Below are 20,671 nucleotides of genomic sequence, written 5' to 3' on the forward strand. Positions count from 1 at the left end.
AGCTTTTTTTGGAGGCAAATCTAAAAATGTGTCCTCACTTTACAATATCCATTCTTTTGACCCAACAATCCCATTAAAAAATTATTATAAAGTAGTCAGAACCGAATGCACAACCTTAGACATTCTTATGCTATAAAAATATTTGCTTAAATATGAATAAGGTTCGTAGATGTTAATACTGTCTCACTGTTAACTTCCTGATTCTGATCATTGTACTGTGGTTATACCAGGAATCCCTTGTTTTGGGGGAATACACGCTGAATACATAGCTATTGGTAAAAGGGGCAGCATGTCTGCGATTTACTCTTAAGTGGTTTGGGAAAAAACATGCACGTGTATATTCATAAGTATACACTCGTGTGCATGCATATGTGCCCGTGTGTGGGTGTGTATGTACAGAGACAGAGAAAAGAGAGAGGGAGGGAGGGAGAGGGAATGATAAAGCAAATGTGATTTCTTTGTACTATTTCTGAAACCTTTTTGTAAGTCTCAAATTATGTCAAAATAATTTTTAAAAAAATGATAAAACAAAAGAAAGCAAATATTCCTCAAAATATCCAGAAATATCTGTTTAAGAATGTTTGTTGCAGCAGTTGTTTATTTTCCTAAGAGAGACTGGAATAAGTTATGAAACGCGTGGAGGATGGCTCAGTGGCTCGGAACAGGCAGAAGCATGGAGAATTCCCACCAAGTTCCTGACTGAGCTTTAACCTCTGAGAGAGAGGTTGATGAGGGTCTTTCCTACGTCAGACGTGCTAGTGTTAAGTGTTCAAAAGAGCGCTTACTACTTTTATGATCGGAGAAGCAGTTGTGTTTTCTGAAAGTCACAGAAGGGCTCCAGGTCAACGTGCATTGTTCACACGTGTTTCTCTCTTCCCTCCCGAACACCCCAGGATGAACCATAACTGAGTTAAACAAGATGAAACCCACAAGGAGACGGGTGGATGAGAGAAGGCACTGCTTTTGAGGATGGGACTTAAGGGGCGTGACTGGCATGGTGTTCCTTGCGCACGAGAAGGGGCCAGGGACTCCCAGCTCAGAGCCAGACAGCCCAAGTGCACGAGGCAGGGGCGGAGGGGAGGTAGGAGGACACGGGATCTGGCTGAGACTCTTCTGTAATGAACGGTGAGATACGACCCTCCGGCCCCTCTGACCCCGGGTTTCTCCTCCTCAGCATCACTACTCAGTGATCACCCCCCCACACCCACACCCCAGGAGAGCAGAAGCTTAACCTTGCCTCCCAGTGGCAAGAATGCTGGCCGTGAGGTCACACCCCTGTGGGTCCTGGGGGGGCGGGTCTCCTCCTCCAGACCCCAGTCGGACCCCGAAGACCAGCAGTTGACACGCGCCCCGTGCAGAAAGGGCTTCTGACGAGTTCTTAGTGGCTCCGTCTTAAATATGAATATATGATGGGATGGCCAAGGTTCACCCGTGTAGAGGGAAAAAGCCTCAACGTGAAAGCAGACAAGCCGGGAGGAGGGGGAATCTGGAGGAAATAAAGAAACCGTGGAGAAGAACATTCCCCGGAAAATGTCATACCCTCGGAGAACTAACAGAAAAAGAAGTTGAATCATGCGAAACTCCCACTTTTGTGTCTGAAAACCATCCAGCTTCAGCAATTTCACAGCATTCAATCTCACAACACTGCATCCAAGAAGAACAGGATGCACTGAAAGGGCAGGATGACACTAATGAATGTAACATGGTGATGCCTGAAATTAAAAGTTCAGCACGGAAGTTGGAAAGGAAAGCCGAGAACATCTCGGAGAAAGTAGAGGAGAACAAAGACATCGTCAGGCAAAAGGAAAAAAGAAAACGGAAGGATGAATCCAGAAAGTGAAACATCCAACTAATGGGTTTTCTAGGAAGACAAGAACAGGAGAGGAGACTTGTCAAAGACAAAACACAGCACACTTTCCCAGGGATGCAGGGCATGTGTTTCCAGACTAGGTGGGCCCCAGGTGCCCAGGGCATGGGGGATGCAAAGAGGCTGCAGAGGTAAAGTGAGCCTGGGGGCCTCCAGGAGGAAAGACCAGAGGTCAGAGGTGGAGGCCTGGGCTAAGGGTGACAATGGGCTTCTCTGTGGTGACAGCGGGAGCTAGAAGACACTAGAATTCTGGAGAAAAAGGACTCTCGGCTAGAATTCTATACCCAAGGGAGAGACCTGAACCCAGACCCCACAGACTCCCGAGCCCTCAAACCTGCCTCCTGCAAACTATTCCTCGGAAGCTACTAGGAGACGTTTTCCACCAAAGAGGAGAAGTAAACCCGGGGTCTAGGAAACAGGGGTCCACCGTGGCCAAGACATGAAAGGGGCTTGCAGGAGGGCAGTACAAGCAGCTCTGGGATGAGAGCCGTGTCCTAGGCAGAGCACAGGGGTCACGTGGCTGCAGGGCCCCTCGCAGGCTGCCGGCCACGCTGGAGAGGAAGGAACAGCCGAGACAGAAAAGTAAACAAAAGGGAAAACAGGACGTTTGTTACTCTGGGGAAAACCAAAAACGTGCATATTAAGGGTGTAATAGTTAAAGTTTATTTCTGGGCTCAAGAGTGAGCGATGTGAAGCAGTCAGGATGGCTGGGGGGGACGAGAGGAGGGGCCGTGGGGAGCAGGGGCCCCAGCTTCCTCACCAGGAGGACAGCAGACAAGGTGATGGATCAAGAAACGTGGGAATGTGTATGTGGGGAAGACGGGAAAGAATGGTCGAAAGTGATGGCTTCTAGAAAGACGGGGGCGGAGGGGGCGTGGGCAGGGGACTGTCACTTTGCATTATAATACGTTTCTAAGACTACTATCTGGTTTCTAAAGTAACACTGTGTGTTACTTTGAGAAAATAAAAATTAACTTGAAGAAATTCAGGGCTCTATTTAATCGCCCTCCATAAACATAAAGAAACAGCCAGCCTTGCAGCCCACCGGGATGCAGTTCTCAACCCTGTGAACGCACCAAACACGTGAACTGGTGTCCCTGCAACCGTCTGGCTCTGGTGAATTGAGAGAAGGCACCAGCTTGTTCACAATTGGTCGAGCTCTGTCTCCATTGGAACCAACATTTACAACATTTAATAAACACATCAGGGTAAACGCCCTTGTGAGCAGAATTTCTGCTGGAACAGTGTGCATCTCTGCCTGAGCCTGGCTTTGCTTCCATCTACTTGGGCAGCACTTAAGCAGAGAAACAGTGGGGGAGACACAGTGGTGGACGTGCCTGCCTGCCGTTTCCATGGCGACCACCTCCTCTGTCCCGGTGCACTGGGGTTGCCAGAGCCCGTGGAGTCCGAGGCTCAGCCAGACCCAGGATGCAGGACCTGCAGCGAGTGCAGAGGCCAGGGATGGTCTGAGTTAGCCTCTGCCCTCCTTCTGTGAGGGGTGACAGGTGTCCAGAGCTGGGCTTTGGTTCCTCCTGCAGCTCAGAGCCTGCCCCCAATTAGAGACGCAGAGTCTCTACCCTGGGCCAAGAACTTCTGCTTCCCTCTTGTTTTGAGAAGATCAAGAGAAATGTGTTCTTTAGGCTACTTCATAATTTCCTTCTTTTTAACCCCCCATCTTCTGCTTTAAAATGCAATCAGGGCTGCCGGCCAAGCTCCCAAGTTGCTTTCAGAAAAGGGTGTCACAGTGGGCGCTGGACTGACTCAGACAGAGGCCTCCGTGGACAGGAGGTAGAGAGGATGCGGCCGGGTCACACAGCCCCTCAGAGCCGTGCTCAGCCCGGGAGTCTCCCGACAGCGCATCTTCCAGGCTGTGGGAAACTTCTCAGGGGCCATGTGAGCCCGGGGGGGCGTGCTGGCAGACCGCGGACACCCGTCACACGGCACGGCCCCCCGCCCGACCTCCCTCACCCCAGCCCTGTACCCCGCCTCCCAGGAGGCGCCCCCGAGGGGATGTTCTCACCGAGAACATCAGGGTGGTGAGACCAGTATCACAGTGCGGCCCTGTCCCAGTGAGCCGTGCGGGCTGAGGCCTCTGCTACCCGGCCCCTCATCTTCGAACCCGACAGCCTGGATGGGAGACCGCCCCGCCCACCTGCGCTCTCCCGTCTTAGAGCCACCGGGCAGTTCCTTCCTCACCCACTTACTGAGTGCCTGCTCCACCCCAGGCACCGTCCCCACCGTCCCGGGGCTCAGGGTACAACCGAGAACAAAACAAGCTCCTGTCCTCCTGGGGCTTCCATTCAGGTGCAGGGAGAGAGGACAGCACAGAGCAGACAGGTGGACGGTGCTCCAGAGGAGGGCGGGCCAGCGGGGAGAGGCCCTGAGCCGGGGCAGGGAGGGGTCCGCACGCCCCAGACAGGGTGGACCGAGGAGGGCCCAGTATTGGGTGGAACTGTGCTTACAGAGCCGCTTTTGTCTGGCAAGCGCTTGGTTTACTGCTACAAGGGTGCTCCAGACCCCCAGGGCCCCTCCCCACCTGGCCTGCCCCTCCCTCTCAGTGTCCCCCTACTCCAGGGGCCTGGGGCAGCAGGTGACACCTCCGCAGCGGCCACCGGGGCCACTCCAGCCCACCTCCCAGCTTCAGTTCCCGTGTCTCCAGAAAGGGGCCCTCACCGACGCAGGAGCCCGGGGCAGGCAGCTCCGGGGGCTTGGCGGGAGGGGTCCCGGTCTGTGTGCTCCTCCCAAGAGGCTCAACAAAGGTCATGGACGTTGCTGTCAGCCTTCTGACTCACAGATCAGGACAGGCTTGCTGTTGACCAGCTCCCAGCGGCCCAGCTCGGAGCCGTGAGTTGCTCCTTTTTCCCTCCAGAATACGCTACTGCATTCTCTCCAAGATCCTTAACGGGGCTGGTAACACTCGGAGTCTTGTGCGCCACGAGACCCACCAGTTCACCTGTCATTTATATTGACATAAGATCCTATCTCCCTTGAAAGACTGTGATAAACACTCAGTGGCCCAGAGGCCCGTGGGCCATAGCCTGCCCACCACCGGCTTGGAAGGAAACCTGGGTCCACCTCCTTTCAGACCGAGGAAACCTTGTTTTGCCAGCCACGTGCGCAGGTCTCCTCTGGAACCATCCGACCAAAGAGGATAGGCAGGGCCAGCCGCCTGTTTGCTCTGGGTTTGCACGCGCTTTTGATCTGCTCACATTTTAAGGCCAGCTGATCCTGACATCACCAAGGCAGCTGGAACCCTGGGCGGCTGTTAACTAGGATGTGACCATGTGTCTCCCCTAGGGCCACAATGATGGGCTAAAAGCATCCACGTACCTACAGACCCAGTTCCGTCAATGATGGCGGTCACGGTGGCCAGGGCGTGGGAGTTTCCCTTCAGACTTTTATGAGTCCCCTAGAAGAGAGGGAAACACAAATGTGAAACACGTCCCAGCAACAGCAGAGGCAGAAATAAACCTACACCTCCTCTATGACAATTCACCCAAATCACTTTGCAAAGCAAAACGGGTATTTCCATCAGAAAATTTAAGTTCTGTTCCATCCCAATCTCACCTTGGAAAAAGATGCAAAGTTTCAAGTGCTTTCAATAGTAAGAACTCATCAGAAATACTTGTCCAAATATATTCTAGTTTGAAAAAGGTCTTAGAATTCTCTTCAGTAAGCAAATCTTTCCTCGGCACTATCACCGAGGCACCGTATCGGCCAGCGTGGAAAATGAAAAGATGAATGGCGTTCGTCCGGTCCCTAAGCTGTGCCAGTGCTAATGCCTGCGTCCGTGAGTCTGCCTGGGGCTTTCCGTGCCGTGGCTGAGACGCCTCTGCAGCGTCTAATTAGTAGCAAGTGCCCGGGGACGGGTAACAGGGCAGGACCCAAGAAACCAACGGAGGGGGCATAAGTCCTAAATGAAAAACCAACAGGACCTCTGGTTTCAGAAAGCACACACACAGGTTGGGGGGAAATCACAAACTGAGGACAATAAAAGGAAAAATAAAGCAGGAAAAATAGTGCCTGGAAGCCTAAAACTGTACAAATAAACCAAAGCTTGTAAAATACAAGTGCTTGTGTGTGTACGCAGACATCTACAGCATAAAATAAAGCACACACACGACGAGTTAATCCCCCAGGATCCACGTCTTCCGGAATCTGTGAAAGTCCCTCCTCCGCCTCTAACTCCATGAGGGCAAACACGCTGCTGGGCCGGTGTACACCCTTCCCGAATTTTCTGTGCTCACACAGACAGGAGCTTGGACACGCTTTGTAAAGGCAGTTTTAGGAGCCGTCTGTCAACGTGAGGGTGGGCCAGAGCCCTCGTGGGGACGAGGAAGAGAAAAGCACCCCCTCCTTCCTCTTCTGCTCCCCCGTCAGGACATGACTTCTGGTTCTGCCTGGAAGCAAAGAGCCTGGGATGCTGACGACAGTGCGTGAGGGCAGGCTGGTGTCTCTACGAGGGCCGAGGGCCAGGCAGACGCACCGCCCGCGGCCCTGAGAGAAGGGGACGCGGGAGCAGGCGTGGGGACTGCAGAGACATGGGCTTGCTGTGGTTTCTAAACGGGAGAGTGAGCTGGAGGCTGGTGGCTTCTGGGTCTGATGCAGAAAGGACTTGAGAGACGCCGAAGTGAAGAGGGGGCCACTGGAGCTGGCAGGAAAGTTCAAGGGCACTCGGGAGCTGGCTGGGGGAGGGGACGCAGGACCACATGGCTGAGACGCCCGGCCGCCCTGCCCACAAGTCTGTAAACCACTTCTGGGGAACTGCTCGTGATTTTAAATACGCTTTTAATTTTAGAACAGTCTTAGAGTCACGGAAAATTTGCAAAGAGAGAGCAGATTGTGGCAAACCCTGCTGCCACTTTCCCCTGTGTTAACACCTTACACCTTTCGGCTGTGTTCATCATGATGAATGACCCACTACCAATGCAGTACTCGTGAAAATCTACACTGGATTCAGACCCCCTGGGTTTTTACCTCGTGTCTAATTTAATCTCTCTCTGTCCCAGGATCCCACCCAGGACACTGAATAACATTTAGTCCTTGTGTCTCCTGGGGCTCCTCGTGGCTGTGACAGCTTCTCAGACTTTATTTCTGGGACTTTCCTCGTTTCTTGTGATTGGATGGGGTGTGGGTTCTGGGAGGGGGACCACGGGCGTGAAGGGCCGCGCTCGTCACCGCTTACCCGGCATCCGTGCATCAATGCAGTGACCCCTGGTGGAGGCGTGGCTGTCAGGTTTCTCCCCTGAGAAGTTACTCTATTTCCCCCTCCCCACGCTGCCCTCTGTGGGAGGACATCCCTGTGCACAGCCTGCACCGTAGGAAAGGGGAGGTGCTCTCCCTCCCCCAGGGCAGAGGACCTGCATAAACCCTTCTGTGCAGGACACCTGCCTCTTCTCTCCCGTTTATTTATGGAAACTACCTTCTAACAGGGGATTTTGTATTTCAGTGCAGTGTGTCCTTCAGATGTCCGCACGTGGCCCCCGCACGAAATTGACTGTCTTTCCTATCAGGTGGATGAGACAGCCCTGCTCTCTCAGGGCCCCTAAGGTCGACAGTCAAATGTTATCTGTGAGAAGCCTCCCCTCCAGGGAGAACTGGTCAGGAGCCCCCGTGGATTCCAAGGCCCTGGGTGGCCCTGCCGTGGCATTCACCACCCTGCACCGGAACCATTTCTTTACCATGTTGGCCTACTACCTGGAGTGTGTCCTCCCAGGGCCAGGACCCCACTGGGCTTGTCCCTAAAGTCCTCAAGACCAGCAGGGGGCTGGGCACAGAGGGGGCACCCGGGGTGGGCGGGGCTCTGGGGCACACGGCCACCAGCCTCCGGGGCTGCCAGGGCAGCTCAGAGGAGCGAGCCAGTTGCTGGCTTCGGACCTCGGGCCTCAGACCGTCTCAGCCCACTTGTTTATGGGACGGGACTGCCATGTCCCCTTATTTGCTTCAGAAGACTCTTGGCATCCTTACTGGTCATCTGCAAAAGAGTGCTTATAGAAACAGACCGTTTTACTAACAGAGACCACTGAGTCATGATGGACGGAGCGGCCGCCCCGGGCAGCACCTGGCCCCGGCTCTGCGCTGAGCTGCCCTCACTCACCAGGTCGGCGGAGACGGCGGTCGTGATCAGTGCGTACGGCCCGCTGACCAGGGCCCCGCTGAGGAGCAGCATGGCTGCGGGAAACAGAAACCGGGAGGGGGGTTCAGCCAGCAGAACAGGGCCCTGCGGGAGAGCCTCTACCGTCTTAGCTACTCCTAGGTGGGCATCCCGGCATCACACACGGGTCGGGACGCAGGCCGGTGCGGGGAGTGGCCACTGCTGGGGCAATCGTCACAAACACCTTCCTTCAAACTTGCCCTGAGATGTCTCTAAGTCCAATCACACTTCCCAAAGAGCCAAGCGCCGTTCAGAGGACCTGGTCCCCGCCTGCTCAAACGTGACGGGCAGCAGTGTTGTCAAAAGCCAAGAGGAACTGAGAGCCCCGGCACCCGGGCACAGACGTGACGCGGGTGAGCGCCTGGATGCCACCACCAGCCACAGCCTCGTCTGCAGCAGACAGGGCTTCCTCTCTGCACCCACAGCTGCACAGCCCAGCTCCGCATGGGCGGGACCACCGAGCTCATAACCTGTCCCCTGGGCTCACTTTCCCAGACCATCCCCTGGTTCACATTCCTCTGTGTGGAAGCTTCTGGACCGAGGGGTCCCAGGAAACTCCATGGTCTCCTTGAATCAGGAACCTGCCCTGTGGATAACTTTTAACGGGGTCCCTGCCAATCCCCACTGCTGTCACGTGACAACAGAAGAAGCAGTTACTCAGTGTCAGAGCCATAATTTGATAGCGCTCCTTGCAGGAAGTTAAAAATAGCAACCGTGCCCAGAATGGCAGCTGACAGAGCAGCTAAGAGGGGACGGTGCCCCTGGGCTGGTGATGCTGGGGGTGCAGGTCTCCGCAGCCCCGCCTGCTGCCTTCCGGGGCACGTGCGGCTTCTCTGAGTGCCTCCTGCACTGGGCATCCAGAGCTTCTCACCGCCCCAAGCCCAGGGGCCTGCACCCTCCCACGCTGGCCCTTAAACCTGAGGCCTCAGGTCTGGGAGCAGAAGTGTCTATGGGCCCCTCCCATCTGCCCCCCCATCCCCCAAAGAGGGACACAGGGACAATTGTAGCTACGTCGCACAAACTGCTTCTTTGTTGATTTTTAAGTTTCATTTCACAAGGCTGTGTGGACAAAAAAAAATGTGTGTGAAAGTAAAGAAAGGCCTCATAGACTCACCGATGGTGGCTTCTAGACCCATTTTGCTGATGGCAGAGAATACGTAGAGCTGTGAACGGTGTCAAAACCAGAGAAAGACAAAGGTTTACTACAACTAGCTGAGAGATTACCCAAGAATGCGTATTTCTGAAAAGTGATTCTCAGGCAGCCAACCAGACAGTGGAAACCCCTAGAAAGGAAGGAAGGCCACGCCGCCCTGGCAGGCTACCCAGAGACAGGCAGCCAGAGTGCTCGGCCAACTGCCCCCAGGCTTGTCCCAGACACACAGGGTCTGATCACCCTGTGAGCTGGGAACCCAGGGGGGTGGTCCCACTCTGAGCTCCCAGGGGAGGGGCCTGGGTTTGGGGCAGCTCCCCCTGAGCTCCGTGTCCCCTCCCAGGCTGTCTGTCCCGAACACCAGGGCACTGATTGGGGTTGAGGTGATGCCCGTTCCCAGAAACCAGAGCCCTGAGAGGAGGGGGCCCTGGAAGCTGGCGTGTGTGCTGCGGGGAAGACAGAGAAGCTGTTTCCAGAGGCGCAGGTGCCCTGACGAGGTTGGGGCTGGTCTCACCGTCGGGGCTGCGAGTAGCAGCATGAGGCCGCAGGTGGAGGCCCTCTTCTCCAGTCGATCGGAGATCACACCTGCCAGGATCCCACCTGCAAGGGAGAGGGAGGGTCCTGAGGGGCGTGTGTGGCCAGGGCAGGACCCGTGTTGCAGCAGCGGCAAGAAGAGAACGACCTCCCCTCTAGACCCGTTTCCACAGCCCGTGAGCAGGAAGCCGCCTCAGCGCTGCTGACCCGTGACCCGAGGGCACCTAGGTCTAGGGGTCAGCTTTCAGGCTGGCCTCAAAGCCCCTTTGCCTGTGAGGGTCCTGACACCGCCCGTCTGTCGCCCACATGAGGCGTGCCCTGGTCCCCAGGGAGCACCGCTCACGGCCCAGGATGGGGAGGGACCTGCTCTCAGAGGCCTGGCTCAGGGGCCTCCTGGTTGGAAGTCCACTCCAAGAGCGCGCGGGCCACGGGCGTTCACGCAGCGCCGCGGCGGTGAAGGCTTCAGTCAAAGTAGAACAAAAATGAACTCACCGAAGATCCCGCCCACATCAAACAAGGTGGAGAGCTCCCCGGCCTTCTTGACGTCGAGGTGATCTATTAACGTGACAGCAGAGCGTCACCGCAAGCACGTCGCAGCAGCGTGCGAGCCTCACACAACACTCTTTTGTTTCAGAAGCATGATTTAAACCAGGCAGCAATGAGATCCACTATCAGATTAGTGTCAAGGCAGTAATTACAGAGGAGAAGGAAGAAAGAGTCCGCTCTGTGGGCAGACACACAGAAAGGATGGGAACCGAACACTCTTCACCTAAAGGTGCGGATTCCCCTGGCTCCGTCTAAGCAACACCCAGCCTTTGCTCTGGGTCCCCCTCGGGGCAGCCGTGAAGTCAGACACGGCCCGAAGGCGAGGCAGGGCCTGTGGGGCACCACCTGGGGAAGGGGCTGGCCGCAAGAGCGCCCTGGACGCGGACCATAGGACCCCCAGCTTTCAGGCCGGGGGCGGCTGGAGCCTTCTCCTCCAGAGGAGGAGACCGAGGTGTCCTCACGGTCAGCTCAGGACCCGTCGCTGGACTTAGCCTGAGCTTCAAGCTGGATTCCGGCTGGCCAGCGCCTGGAGGTGGAGCCTCCGGACTGTGAATCAGGTCCTGCCCTTCCTAGAGGCCCAAACGGCACATACCGGGAGCTCTGCTCTTTTCAAACAATCCCTCGGACGGTAAACGCCGGTAACTCACGATGTGAGCCCCTCGCAGTCGCAGGAGACCGCTGGGGTGGAAGGTGCAGGGCCGGCCTATCAGGCACCCACGTGTCTACACGGTGTGCGCCTTGCCTGCGGTAACGAGTGGAGGTCGCTGGCCCGGGAAGGAAGCTCCCTGCTAACACAGGGTGGTCCCCTCGCCGCCTCCACAACCTCCACCCCCGAGAAACTCAGCCCTGCGGCCTCGGGCTCACATCCACCTCTGCTGCTCCTACGACACTGCCAGGAGTTACTGGTCTGTAGTCTGGAGCCCCCATGTCCCAAATGTCTCCTCTTTTCACGTTCGCTAGAGCCTGCCCCTCCGGGGGACCCTGGTTTCTTCACTTTGTCCTCACGCTCCCTGACCCCGGGGCCCAGAGCTCGGGGCCCTCCTTGACCATCCCTGTCCCCATTTAGCCGCGCCTGCGGCCCCTGCACAGGACCTCTCCCCGGAGGAGCTGCTGGTCCCTGCCCATCTTCCCGTGTGCTCACGCACAGGACAGGGAGTGGGCGTCACTGCGGGGCGAGTCTGCTCTGTCAGAATCTCCGGCTTCAGCCCCTGCTGGACTGGAAATGCGAGACAAACTGTCTGCTCCCCAGAATTAGAGCTCATCTCCAGGAAGCAATTTCCAGGCCAGTTACTCAGCCTTTCTTATCTCAGATCCCTCAGGCCTCTGCTCCTGTTCACCAGCTGCTGTGACCCAAAGTCCGATGCAGCCTACATTAAAAGTATGCTGCCCCAGATAGGAAGAACCCCATGGAATTTGTAGCCACAGCTGGGATATACCGTGTCAACCCTTTAAACCCCATACAGGTTACCATTATGGCAATGAAACGTTGCTGTCTGAATTCTTTTTGTCTGTACATTTCTACTAATCATGTTGTTTGATTCAAAAGCATCATGCATCCCTTTCCTTTCCAAGACTATAGACACCAGTGGATAAAAGGGAGTCCCGATCACAGACCCTGCACAGAGCTTCCCAGCTGTGATGCTCGCAACACGCACTCACCTACATTTGTGATGTACAGTGGAAGCCAGAAGAGGAAGGTATAGCTGACCAACTTGGCAAACAGGAGACACAGAGAGAACTCTATCACGCCCTGAAAGAGAGAGAGAGCAGGGGTTCACCCCGAAAGTGGACTCAGCAGGTTTGCTGAAATATGCAGTAGAATTACACAGCACTTCATTCCCATAAAAACAGCCCACATCCTGGGTCTGGTTTTAGCACCTCCAGATGCACGGATACTGTACTGCTGTGGAGGACGTGAGGTAACTGGAGAACCGACCGATATGGACTCTTACCTTTTAAGGTTGAAATTCAATGTCTTTACATCAGATCAGAGTCAATAAAAATACTACTGGTTTAATTCTCACACCATATCTCTCTGGAACTTAGCTATTAAAGGGGTTCTCAAAGGGCACAGACGTCGTGCAGGGTCATCTAGTTACTGAGTATTTACTGGCTATTTCTTTTCCCCTAAAACTGAAATCACTGCAAAGGACAGAGATCTGGAAACACACAGCACAAACGATTCCTACCATCCTGTAAGATACACAGGCTACCTCCGCCTGCCTGGGACTAAGCAAGCTCGTGGGTGTTGGGGAAACACCCACGGAACCAGGTAGAACCCTGCAACGCCCCCTCCCCGTCCAAGTACAAAGGCCCCTGCATGCCCCTGCCTCTTGTTTGTAGAGAAGCTGAAGTCTCCCAGGCCTCCCTGAGTCACAAGGGAATAGGCTTGAGCTGTTAGTAACCAGGACAACAGAGTCACAGAATCTTTCAGCATCTGATGCACATTCCCGAGTTGTTTTGCAGATACTGTAACTGCCACCAGAGGAAAAAGCTGACTGCGTGGTGACCAGACTGTAGCCATGACACAGCTGCTTCATCTTCAGCAGTACTGGATCTACGGTTAGCACAGTTCTGAGAACTGGCCTCAAGAGCATGGGATTAACACTACTGCACATAATAATCTCTGTCTTTGTGGGCATCAAAATATTGGGTTGACCAAAAAATTCATTTGGGTCTTTCCATAAGGTGTTATGGAAAAACCTGAACGAACTTTTTGGCCAACCCAATAACTGTAGCTTGTTCTGCCCATGCACATAAGCAGGCAACTAAAATTGTCAGCAGAGAGGTGCCCCACGTCAACTTCTCCCACTCTGAGAATATGGCATCCTATGTCAGCATGAAGAAGTTATAGAAGATGGACCTTCCCCCATGAACTCATAGAAATGGGATGATGTTCTGACAAGGGGGATCTGTCAGCAGCTTTTGGAAGGAAAGAGCTCTCTGCAGGAGATGCCCCTTCTCTCGTCACTTTAGCAGAGCTGTACTGTAACTAACCTTAAACCAGGCACCCCCATGGTCTACGCGTCTATGGCCTAAGCACACCTGTCAAATCTTTTGATTACACAATACCTTGCCTAACCTGTTGGTTCTTTCCTAGATCAAAGAAGTAAAAATGAAGAATAAGTAATTAACATCAACGGATGACCAGATCTCTTCCTTAGCTTCCCTGTCCGTAAGCCTGTGAACAAATTGTGTGAACAAGATAGCATCTAAAGAAAGATCACAAGAAGTCAACAAGCCTGCACACAAGCCTGCACACACTGGGGGATGGTGACAACTCTGAGCCCTTATCTCAATGATTAACTGAGATTTCTTCTCCTTTTCTCTTTAAAAACGTTCATGGCCAAGCAGAATCTTTGGAGGTGGTTTTGGGGACATGAGTCCGCCTTCTCCCCGCTTGTCAGCTTTTCTGGTTAAAGCGACTTTCCGTTCTAACCAACACTTGCCTCTCGAGTATTGATTTTTGAGGGCAAGCAGCAGAACTGGAGTTTGGTTAACACCCAAAAGGGAGACGTAGATCTCAGTGAGGACACTGAGGTTTGGAGTCTCACGGCTACTGTAAAATGCTTGTTTGTGTTCCATCTTATGTCTGCATTTACAAAGAGGTGGCCCTTGTGAGACAGTAAGTCCAGATATCACTTGGGAAATTTGAGTGAGAAATCAGGTAACACTAAGGTACTGACTCCCTCCCCTGCTCCTCCCAGGTTCTACTGCATAGTTACGAACATCCCTCGAAACTAGGCAAAGCACACAATATGCAATTCATGGCAGTACCTTTGAAATTAAGCAAGTTATGTTTTCACAGTCAGACCCAGTATGAGGGTGTGTGTGGGTGGGGTACTGCATGCTTACCATGTGCCTGGCATTGTGCTTACTGTGTAGTTAATGATCTCATTTGATCCCCAGAACAGCATTAAGTAGTAATTCAGGTCCTGAGCCTGTATTACAGTGAGGAAATGGAGGCCCAGAGTGGTTAACACCCTTGCCAGGCACACCCAGCTCGTCTGCAGCAGGGCCAGGTCAGGCCGGGCCAGGGCTCTGAAGCCTGTTCTCTCCACCACCCCACTTCTATTTATAGCGTGCACCCTACTTTTTGGCAAAAGTATTTGAGGTGGCTACACAATAAGGTACAACAGAAAAGTTACTTGTCGTTATTAGCAACATTTAAAAAATAACTTTTTAATTTAGAACCAGCATGTCCTCTGGCCAGCCCACAGAGATGTCCAGGCCTGGCCTTCAACATTCTCTTCTGGCAGGAAACCGGCAACAGGGTCCTCCACAGCCCAGTTCATCTGGGCACTGGCAGAAGTTTCTGTTCTACAGCCGAAGTTCTCAGTTCTTTCATTTCTGGGCCATGATTCTAAGGCTCTGGGTGTACTGTTTAGTTTCCAGCTCCCACACGGTCGCTACGGAGCTTCTGGGTTCTCTCTGCTGGTTCTCCCCGAGGCCGGCGTGAGGGAAGCGATCCTGCTGTATGAGACCCACGTCTGTTCCCCTGGATAGGACCCCAGGGCGGGAGCCCAGCTGTTTCTGAGTGTGGCCCATGGGGCCGTCCATGCCGGGCCCCAGGGGCAGGGTGTGTTCCCTCCTCTCATCCTGCCTCCGTTCCTGGCTCTGTCTTCAGCACCCTCCACGGCTCCCCGTTAGCAGAACACAGCTCCTCAGAGTCCTCCGCATGGCTCCCCAGATGCTCTGCTGAGGGAGCCCATGAATTTCGTATGCGTAACGTACACGTACGATATATTTTATAACTGTTAAGAGGCTAACACAGCCCTGCAGCCTTATTCGTTCCTGAGCTGGCCTGTCTGCAACTTCTGGCTCACGCTATGGATTTCTAATTTATGGATTGCGTGACCCGGAGGATCACGGATTTCTCTTTCTAAGCTTGGTTATCAACAGGCCAGTGTCTGTTCATAGTGAGCATAAATGCCCCCTTTTGAAACTCTCCTGGACACGTGTAACTCACAGGAATTTTCAAGGCGCCTACGAAGCTGATGGCCGCGATGCCGCCACCGCCGTCTGCCGGGAGAACGACCACGTGGTTCTGGTGGCCGGAGCGCTTTCCATCCGACAGCAGTAAGCACTGCATTTCTGGGTCCTGGAGACAGATCCCGTAGACAAGATAAAAGAAAAGAAAAGAAAAGGAAAGGAAAGGTGTCACCAGGTAGTCTGCTTGGTTGAGGTGTGGTAAGCTGTCCCACTAAAGGCCTTGGGGAACGCCTTGGGTGACATCCGCACTGTGGCCATTGCTTTATGACCATTAACGTTCACGTGGTTTTGGGAAATACTAACTAAAAACACACAAAATCCTATCCTTTGACCCAACAATTCTAGGACTCTGTGAAAAATAATTTGGGAAGTGGAAAAATACTTATATGATAAAATTAATGTCACACCATCATTGAGAAAAATTGCTAAAGTACATCCATATAAATACCTTGCAGTTGTAAAAAAAAAAGTTTGTGAGATTTGATGACATAGGAAGGTGCTTATGACACATTAAGTAATAAGACGTCATTCAAAAGCACATTTTCATCACGATCTCAAAGGATGTTTAAATATGTACCTATGTAAGTAGGTAACTAAAGGATCTATTTATAGGAAGAAAGAAGCTAAATTCTAAACCGACAATGGTTATCACTGAATGGTAGAATCACATGTAATTTGTATGAAATGTCGATAAATTCTTTCCATGATCCTGTGTTTTTTAAGGAGTTCACAAAAGACATACATGATCAAAAACAATATTATTTTAAAATTCATAAACAAATTCCACTATTTCATAAATTCTGATTCCAGACATCCCTAAAGGACAAAGTTTATCTTCATTAGGGCTTCCCTGGTGGCGCAGTGGTTGAGAGACTGCCTGCCGACGCAGGGGACGCGGGTTCATGCCCCGGTCCGGGAAGATCCCACATGCCACGGAGCGGCTGGGCCCGTGAGCCATGGCCGCTGAGCCTGTGCATCCGAAGCCTATGCTCCGCAACAGGAGAGGCCACAACAGTGAGAGGCCTGCCTACCGCAAAAAAAAAAAAGTTTATCTTCATTAAAACAAAGAACTGTGGTCCTCAACTCTGGGCGGGATATCAAGTCAGAGCAAGGATGATCTAAAAGTGTCCTTCATGAGTGCACTATACAGGTCAAGGATTGAAAAAGCAATGTTTCTATGTATATTGGACTTACCACAAAACCAAATAGGTTTTATTGTACTTATCTCACTATAATCTACACGAGTTAGATTAAAAAATGCAGTTAAATTAAAAAAAAATGACACTGCATTGTGGTATCCCACTCTTGATATTAGAATTCTCTTCCGGTGAAAGACAGAAATTGGGAAACAGGCTGGCAGGTTACAGCAACCGCAGCCCTACGGGCACTGAGCACGCAGCGCCTCAGCTCTCGGGCAGCAAGGGCTGCATCACCGAGAAGCCCAGCGCCCGCCACGACTCAGGCATTGAGAACCGGCCTTTGGTGAACATGGTCGCAGGTAACCACGTGCTCTGATGTTTCAGGACGCAGAACATCCTCCTGACGACCATTCCGCAAAGGTATATGAAAACTGAGAATTATGATTTGCATTTGGAAATAAAGTTTTCTCTCGTGAATTATGCCGGCTGTCCAGTGTAGGAGATGAAATCTTTAGTTCTCAACCCTGGCATCTCCTCGGGGCTCTGGGAGACCCCAGTGCCCAGGCTGCACCCCACACCGAATACAGCAGTCTCAGGGGCAGGCCCCAGGAGAGCCCGATGTGTAGTCCAGGCTGAGAACCACAGGACAGACTTTTTTTAACACTAAGTGGTCCGACTGGTAGACCATGAAATACAGCCAGATAAAGAGAAAAAAGAAAGTGAAGAGACTCTGCTCAGCCAGGACAGTAGTAATTGCAGGTCCAGCACAGAAACCCACCAGGTCACAGCCCTGGGTCAGCACCTGGCCCTTCCCTGCTCTGTAATCTGGGCTGGTTTAAAGCCCTGGTCCAGCCCCTCTGCTCTAAGCCACGAGCAGCCCCTCAGGCAGGCAGGGAAGGCCCTGTCTTCGTTGAGGATGGGCCTCCTGCCCACACCTGCTCATCCTTTATGCACAGTCTGGGGGGTGGGGGCCGTCCCAGCCACCCAAGTCCAGTCTTTTGCAGCGTCTGGAGGAGACAGAGGGATGCGTGAGGTCATGGCGGGTTTTCCAAAGCAAATCAGGAGAGCAAGGCTGCCTCTTCCTCGGAGACAACAGGGACCTGCTGGGAGGACAGGGCAGGGGAAGTGGTGTGCCTGGAGCCCCCGGGGGATCTGCTGGGATGGGGAGCCCTCAGGGGGCTGGGGGCTTATTCAGCTGGGGACCCTCCTCTGAGGTTTATACATGCACAGAGTGAAAGGGCTCGTGTGATGAGAGCAAACGCACACGGGGCGTTTGCACGAATGACGGCTCAGCCCTGCCTCACCGTGTGCTGGCCTCAGGTGGAGTCGCACTGGCACGCCGGGTGGAGAAACCTTCAGCATCAAAACACCCACTCAGCGGTCTTGAAGTGGCCGCTGAGCCACAGCCAATCAGAAAGGCCCTCAGAGGGGTGGGAGAGGGTTGGACTGGGAGGTTGGGGTGAGCAGGTGGAAACTGGTATATAGAGAATGGATAAACAACAAGGTCCTCCTGTAGAGCACAGGGTACTCTAGTCAATATCCTGTGATAAACCATAATGGAAAAGAATATGAAAAAGAATATATATGTATGTATAACTGAGTCACTTTGCCGTACCCCAGAAACTAACACGACGTCGTAATTCAACTATATGTCAAAGAAAATAAATTTTTAAAAAAGATAAACAAAAATAAATAAAAATAAAAAATAAGAACACAAAATGGAAAGAATTTAAAAAGAAAAAAGATAAAGACCCTCAGAGAAGCCAAGGATGACGTGAAGGACATGCGACTACAAAGACGACAGAGGTCGACACCCCCAAGACGACATGGTAAACGCCCACGAGGGCTGGACGCAGGTCCGCCGCGTGGCGAGAGACCCCGGAGCCTCTTTCTCTTTGCTCACATTCTCTTCCTTGCCCACCCCCTTCTTTACGTATTTCCCCACAAGGTCTAAGAACCATGCCTGCCATAGAAGGGAATTAAGCAGTCCCAGGTGAAAAGCAGTGGTGATCAGGGTCCTGGGTAAGGCTCCACGCCGAGCCCATGGATCTGAGCCAGGTCACGCGGGGAAAGGTGACACCAGTGTGCCTTGCCAAACGTGTGGGACATCCTGCCTGCTGACCCAGGAGCCACCTCCAGCACGTGAGCTCTCCACGCTACGGAAGGGCGGGACCACACAAAGCCTGGTGAGCGCGCAGGGGCCAGCTGAAAGGGGACACCCGTCCACTGCGGCCAACACCTGCCCGGTCATGTCCACATCAAAGTCAGCCTGTGGCGTGGCCGGGCCTGAAACAGGACCTACGGGGGCCTCTAAATAGGTAACTGTCTCTTTGGTGACATGTTGGTAAATAGACTTTAATAGAAGGAACAGAAAAAGGAAGAGGGAAGCTCTGCTCAGAAGAGAGCGCTAGCTTTACTGGTCAGTAACTACATTAGAACACAGGGCCTGGCTCTTGCCTCAGAGAAAAGATAAGTCTTCAGTAACAAGCGGAGAGGAATTACAGCCATTTGGACATTGATTGAGACCTGATGCTATGGACTGACATTTGTGTTCCCCCCCAAATCTGTATGTTGAACCCCCAACTCTAATATGATGGTATTAGGAGGTGGGGTCTTTGGGAGGTGATGAGGCCATGTGGGTGGAGCCCGCATGATGGGATTAATACCCTTATAGGAAGAGACCGCAGAGAACTTGCTTCTCTCCCTGCTCTTTCACCTGAGGATCCACAGAGAAGGCGGCTGCCTACCAGCCAGGAAGAAGCCTCTCACCAGACATCAGACCTGCTGGTGCCTCGATCTGGGACTTCCCAGCCTCCAGAAACAAACGTTTGAAATGCGAGAAGTAAATGTTTACTGTTTAAGCCACCCAGTCTAGGGTATTTTTGTTACAGCAGCCCAATCGAAGACACCTGCTTCTGATGCAAACTCAGAAGTGAGTAGAGATTTTAAAGCATTTCAGTTGAATTTCACTAAGATCTAAGAACCAAGATGTATGAGACACCATGTTTCCCTCTTTCATTATTTCAACCACCAGAAATAACTTCCCTGGGCACTAAAGAAAAAAAAGTAAGAAGCCTGTTTAGCACATTTATCCTTTAAGCTAACTGATTTAAAAAGAAAAGAGAATATCTTATACTTTCAAGCATTAAAACCAAACCTAAAGTGCCCTTGCGGCTCCATGCGGTCAGCTAGGCAGAAGCAACGGGAGGAATTTCTTGGAAGGACAGTCATCCCTTGGTACCCGGGATCTGCAGGGGGTTGGTCCCAGGGATCCCCCGCGGAGACCAAAGTCTGCAGACGCTCAAGTCCCTCACGTACAATGGCTCAGTACAGTCAGCCCTTGTATGGGCGGGTTCGCATCTGTGGATACGAGGCTGACTGCATCTTGAAAGGAGAGGGGAGGGTGAGCCCAGCGCTGGGGAAGAGCCCTGGACTGCATCCTGGCCTCCCCACTTGTGAAGGGGTGGAGGGCTGGAAGTCGACTTTCTATGTTGCCTTCGGGTCGCTCTTACTCCCAGACCACCTACGCTCTCTCCACCTGAAACCCCCTTGGGCCACGTGTGTGCAGACTCACTCCTCACCTCCTTGACAGCTCCACGCAAAGCCACCAGCTTCGGGAAGCTCCCAACACCAGGCCTGAATTAGTGCGTGCTCAGTCCTCTGGGTGGCTCTGTCTGCTGCTGGTTTTCTCTCTACCCCACACTCGTCCCGCCCCAGGATGTGAGTTCCACAGGACACTGGGACTGATGTCCATGGCACCGGTGCTGCAACCCTGAATGCTGCAGACAGCTGTCGGATGAATGAATCGCTTACAGATTGGATTCACAAACTAACAAAGGCAAACTGAAGAAATACAAGACCCTGGATGTCTGTGACAGATGTCGCTGAGGCAGGACTCTGCCTTCCTGCCAAGCGGCCTCGTGGGCAACTCACCAGAGATTTGTTCCTCTCCTCGGTTAGCGCTTGCTTCTGCAGCCGGAATCTGTGCGTGCCGTTCTCGTAGCTTTTTGGATGCTGGGAGAAAAAAATGTAGTTAGAGCAATTACTGAAACAATGGACAGAAATTACACCTAGACTCACTGCAGCAAGGACCCGAAATATCCTCGCAAAAAACGCTATCAAGGGAAAATAAGACAAATGATTAAAGCAAAACAAAGGCTAATCAGTTTAATCTCAAGGCTCCAGACCCTCAGATAACGGAGGGTGAAAATCAAATCCTTTCCTGAAGAATAATCCAAGACCGAGGACTAAAGAAACGTAAAACTGCCGGTGAATGCAACTCAACTCTC

At 52.8% G+C, this 20,671-nt stretch overlaps 1 protein-coding gene across 1 annotated transcript in view; it reads right to left on the minus strand.

Moving 5' to 3' along the window:
* SLC37A1 (solute carrier family 37 member 1) overlaps positions 1–20,671 on the minus strand; it is a 66,709-nt gene that overhangs the window by 5,625 nt on the left and 40,413 nt on the right. The window contains exons 10-17 of the mRNA XM_082839488.1: positions 20,316–20,396; positions 15,221–15,352; positions 11,911–12,001; positions 10,198–10,260; positions 9,686–9,771; positions 9,136–9,184; positions 7,965–8,038; positions 5,198–5,276 (exon numbers count right to left, since the gene is read on the minus strand). Of these exons, the coding sequence (XP_082695614.1) occupies positions 5,198–5,276; positions 7,965–8,038; positions 9,136–9,184; positions 9,686–9,771; positions 10,198–10,260; positions 11,911–12,001; positions 15,221–15,352; positions 20,316–20,396 (655 nt within the window). The remainder of the gene's footprint in view (positions 1–5,197; positions 5,277–7,964; positions 8,039–9,135; positions 9,185–9,685; positions 9,772–10,197; positions 10,261–11,910; positions 12,002–15,220; positions 15,353–20,315; positions 20,397–20,671) is intronic.

Source organism: Leucopleurus acutus, assembly GCF_964270905.1.
Source record: "Leucopleurus acutus genome assembly, chromosome: 5".
In the NCBI taxonomy this organism is placed as follows: Eukaryota; Metazoa; Chordata; class Mammalia; order Artiodactyla; family Delphinidae; genus Leucopleurus; species Leucopleurus acutus.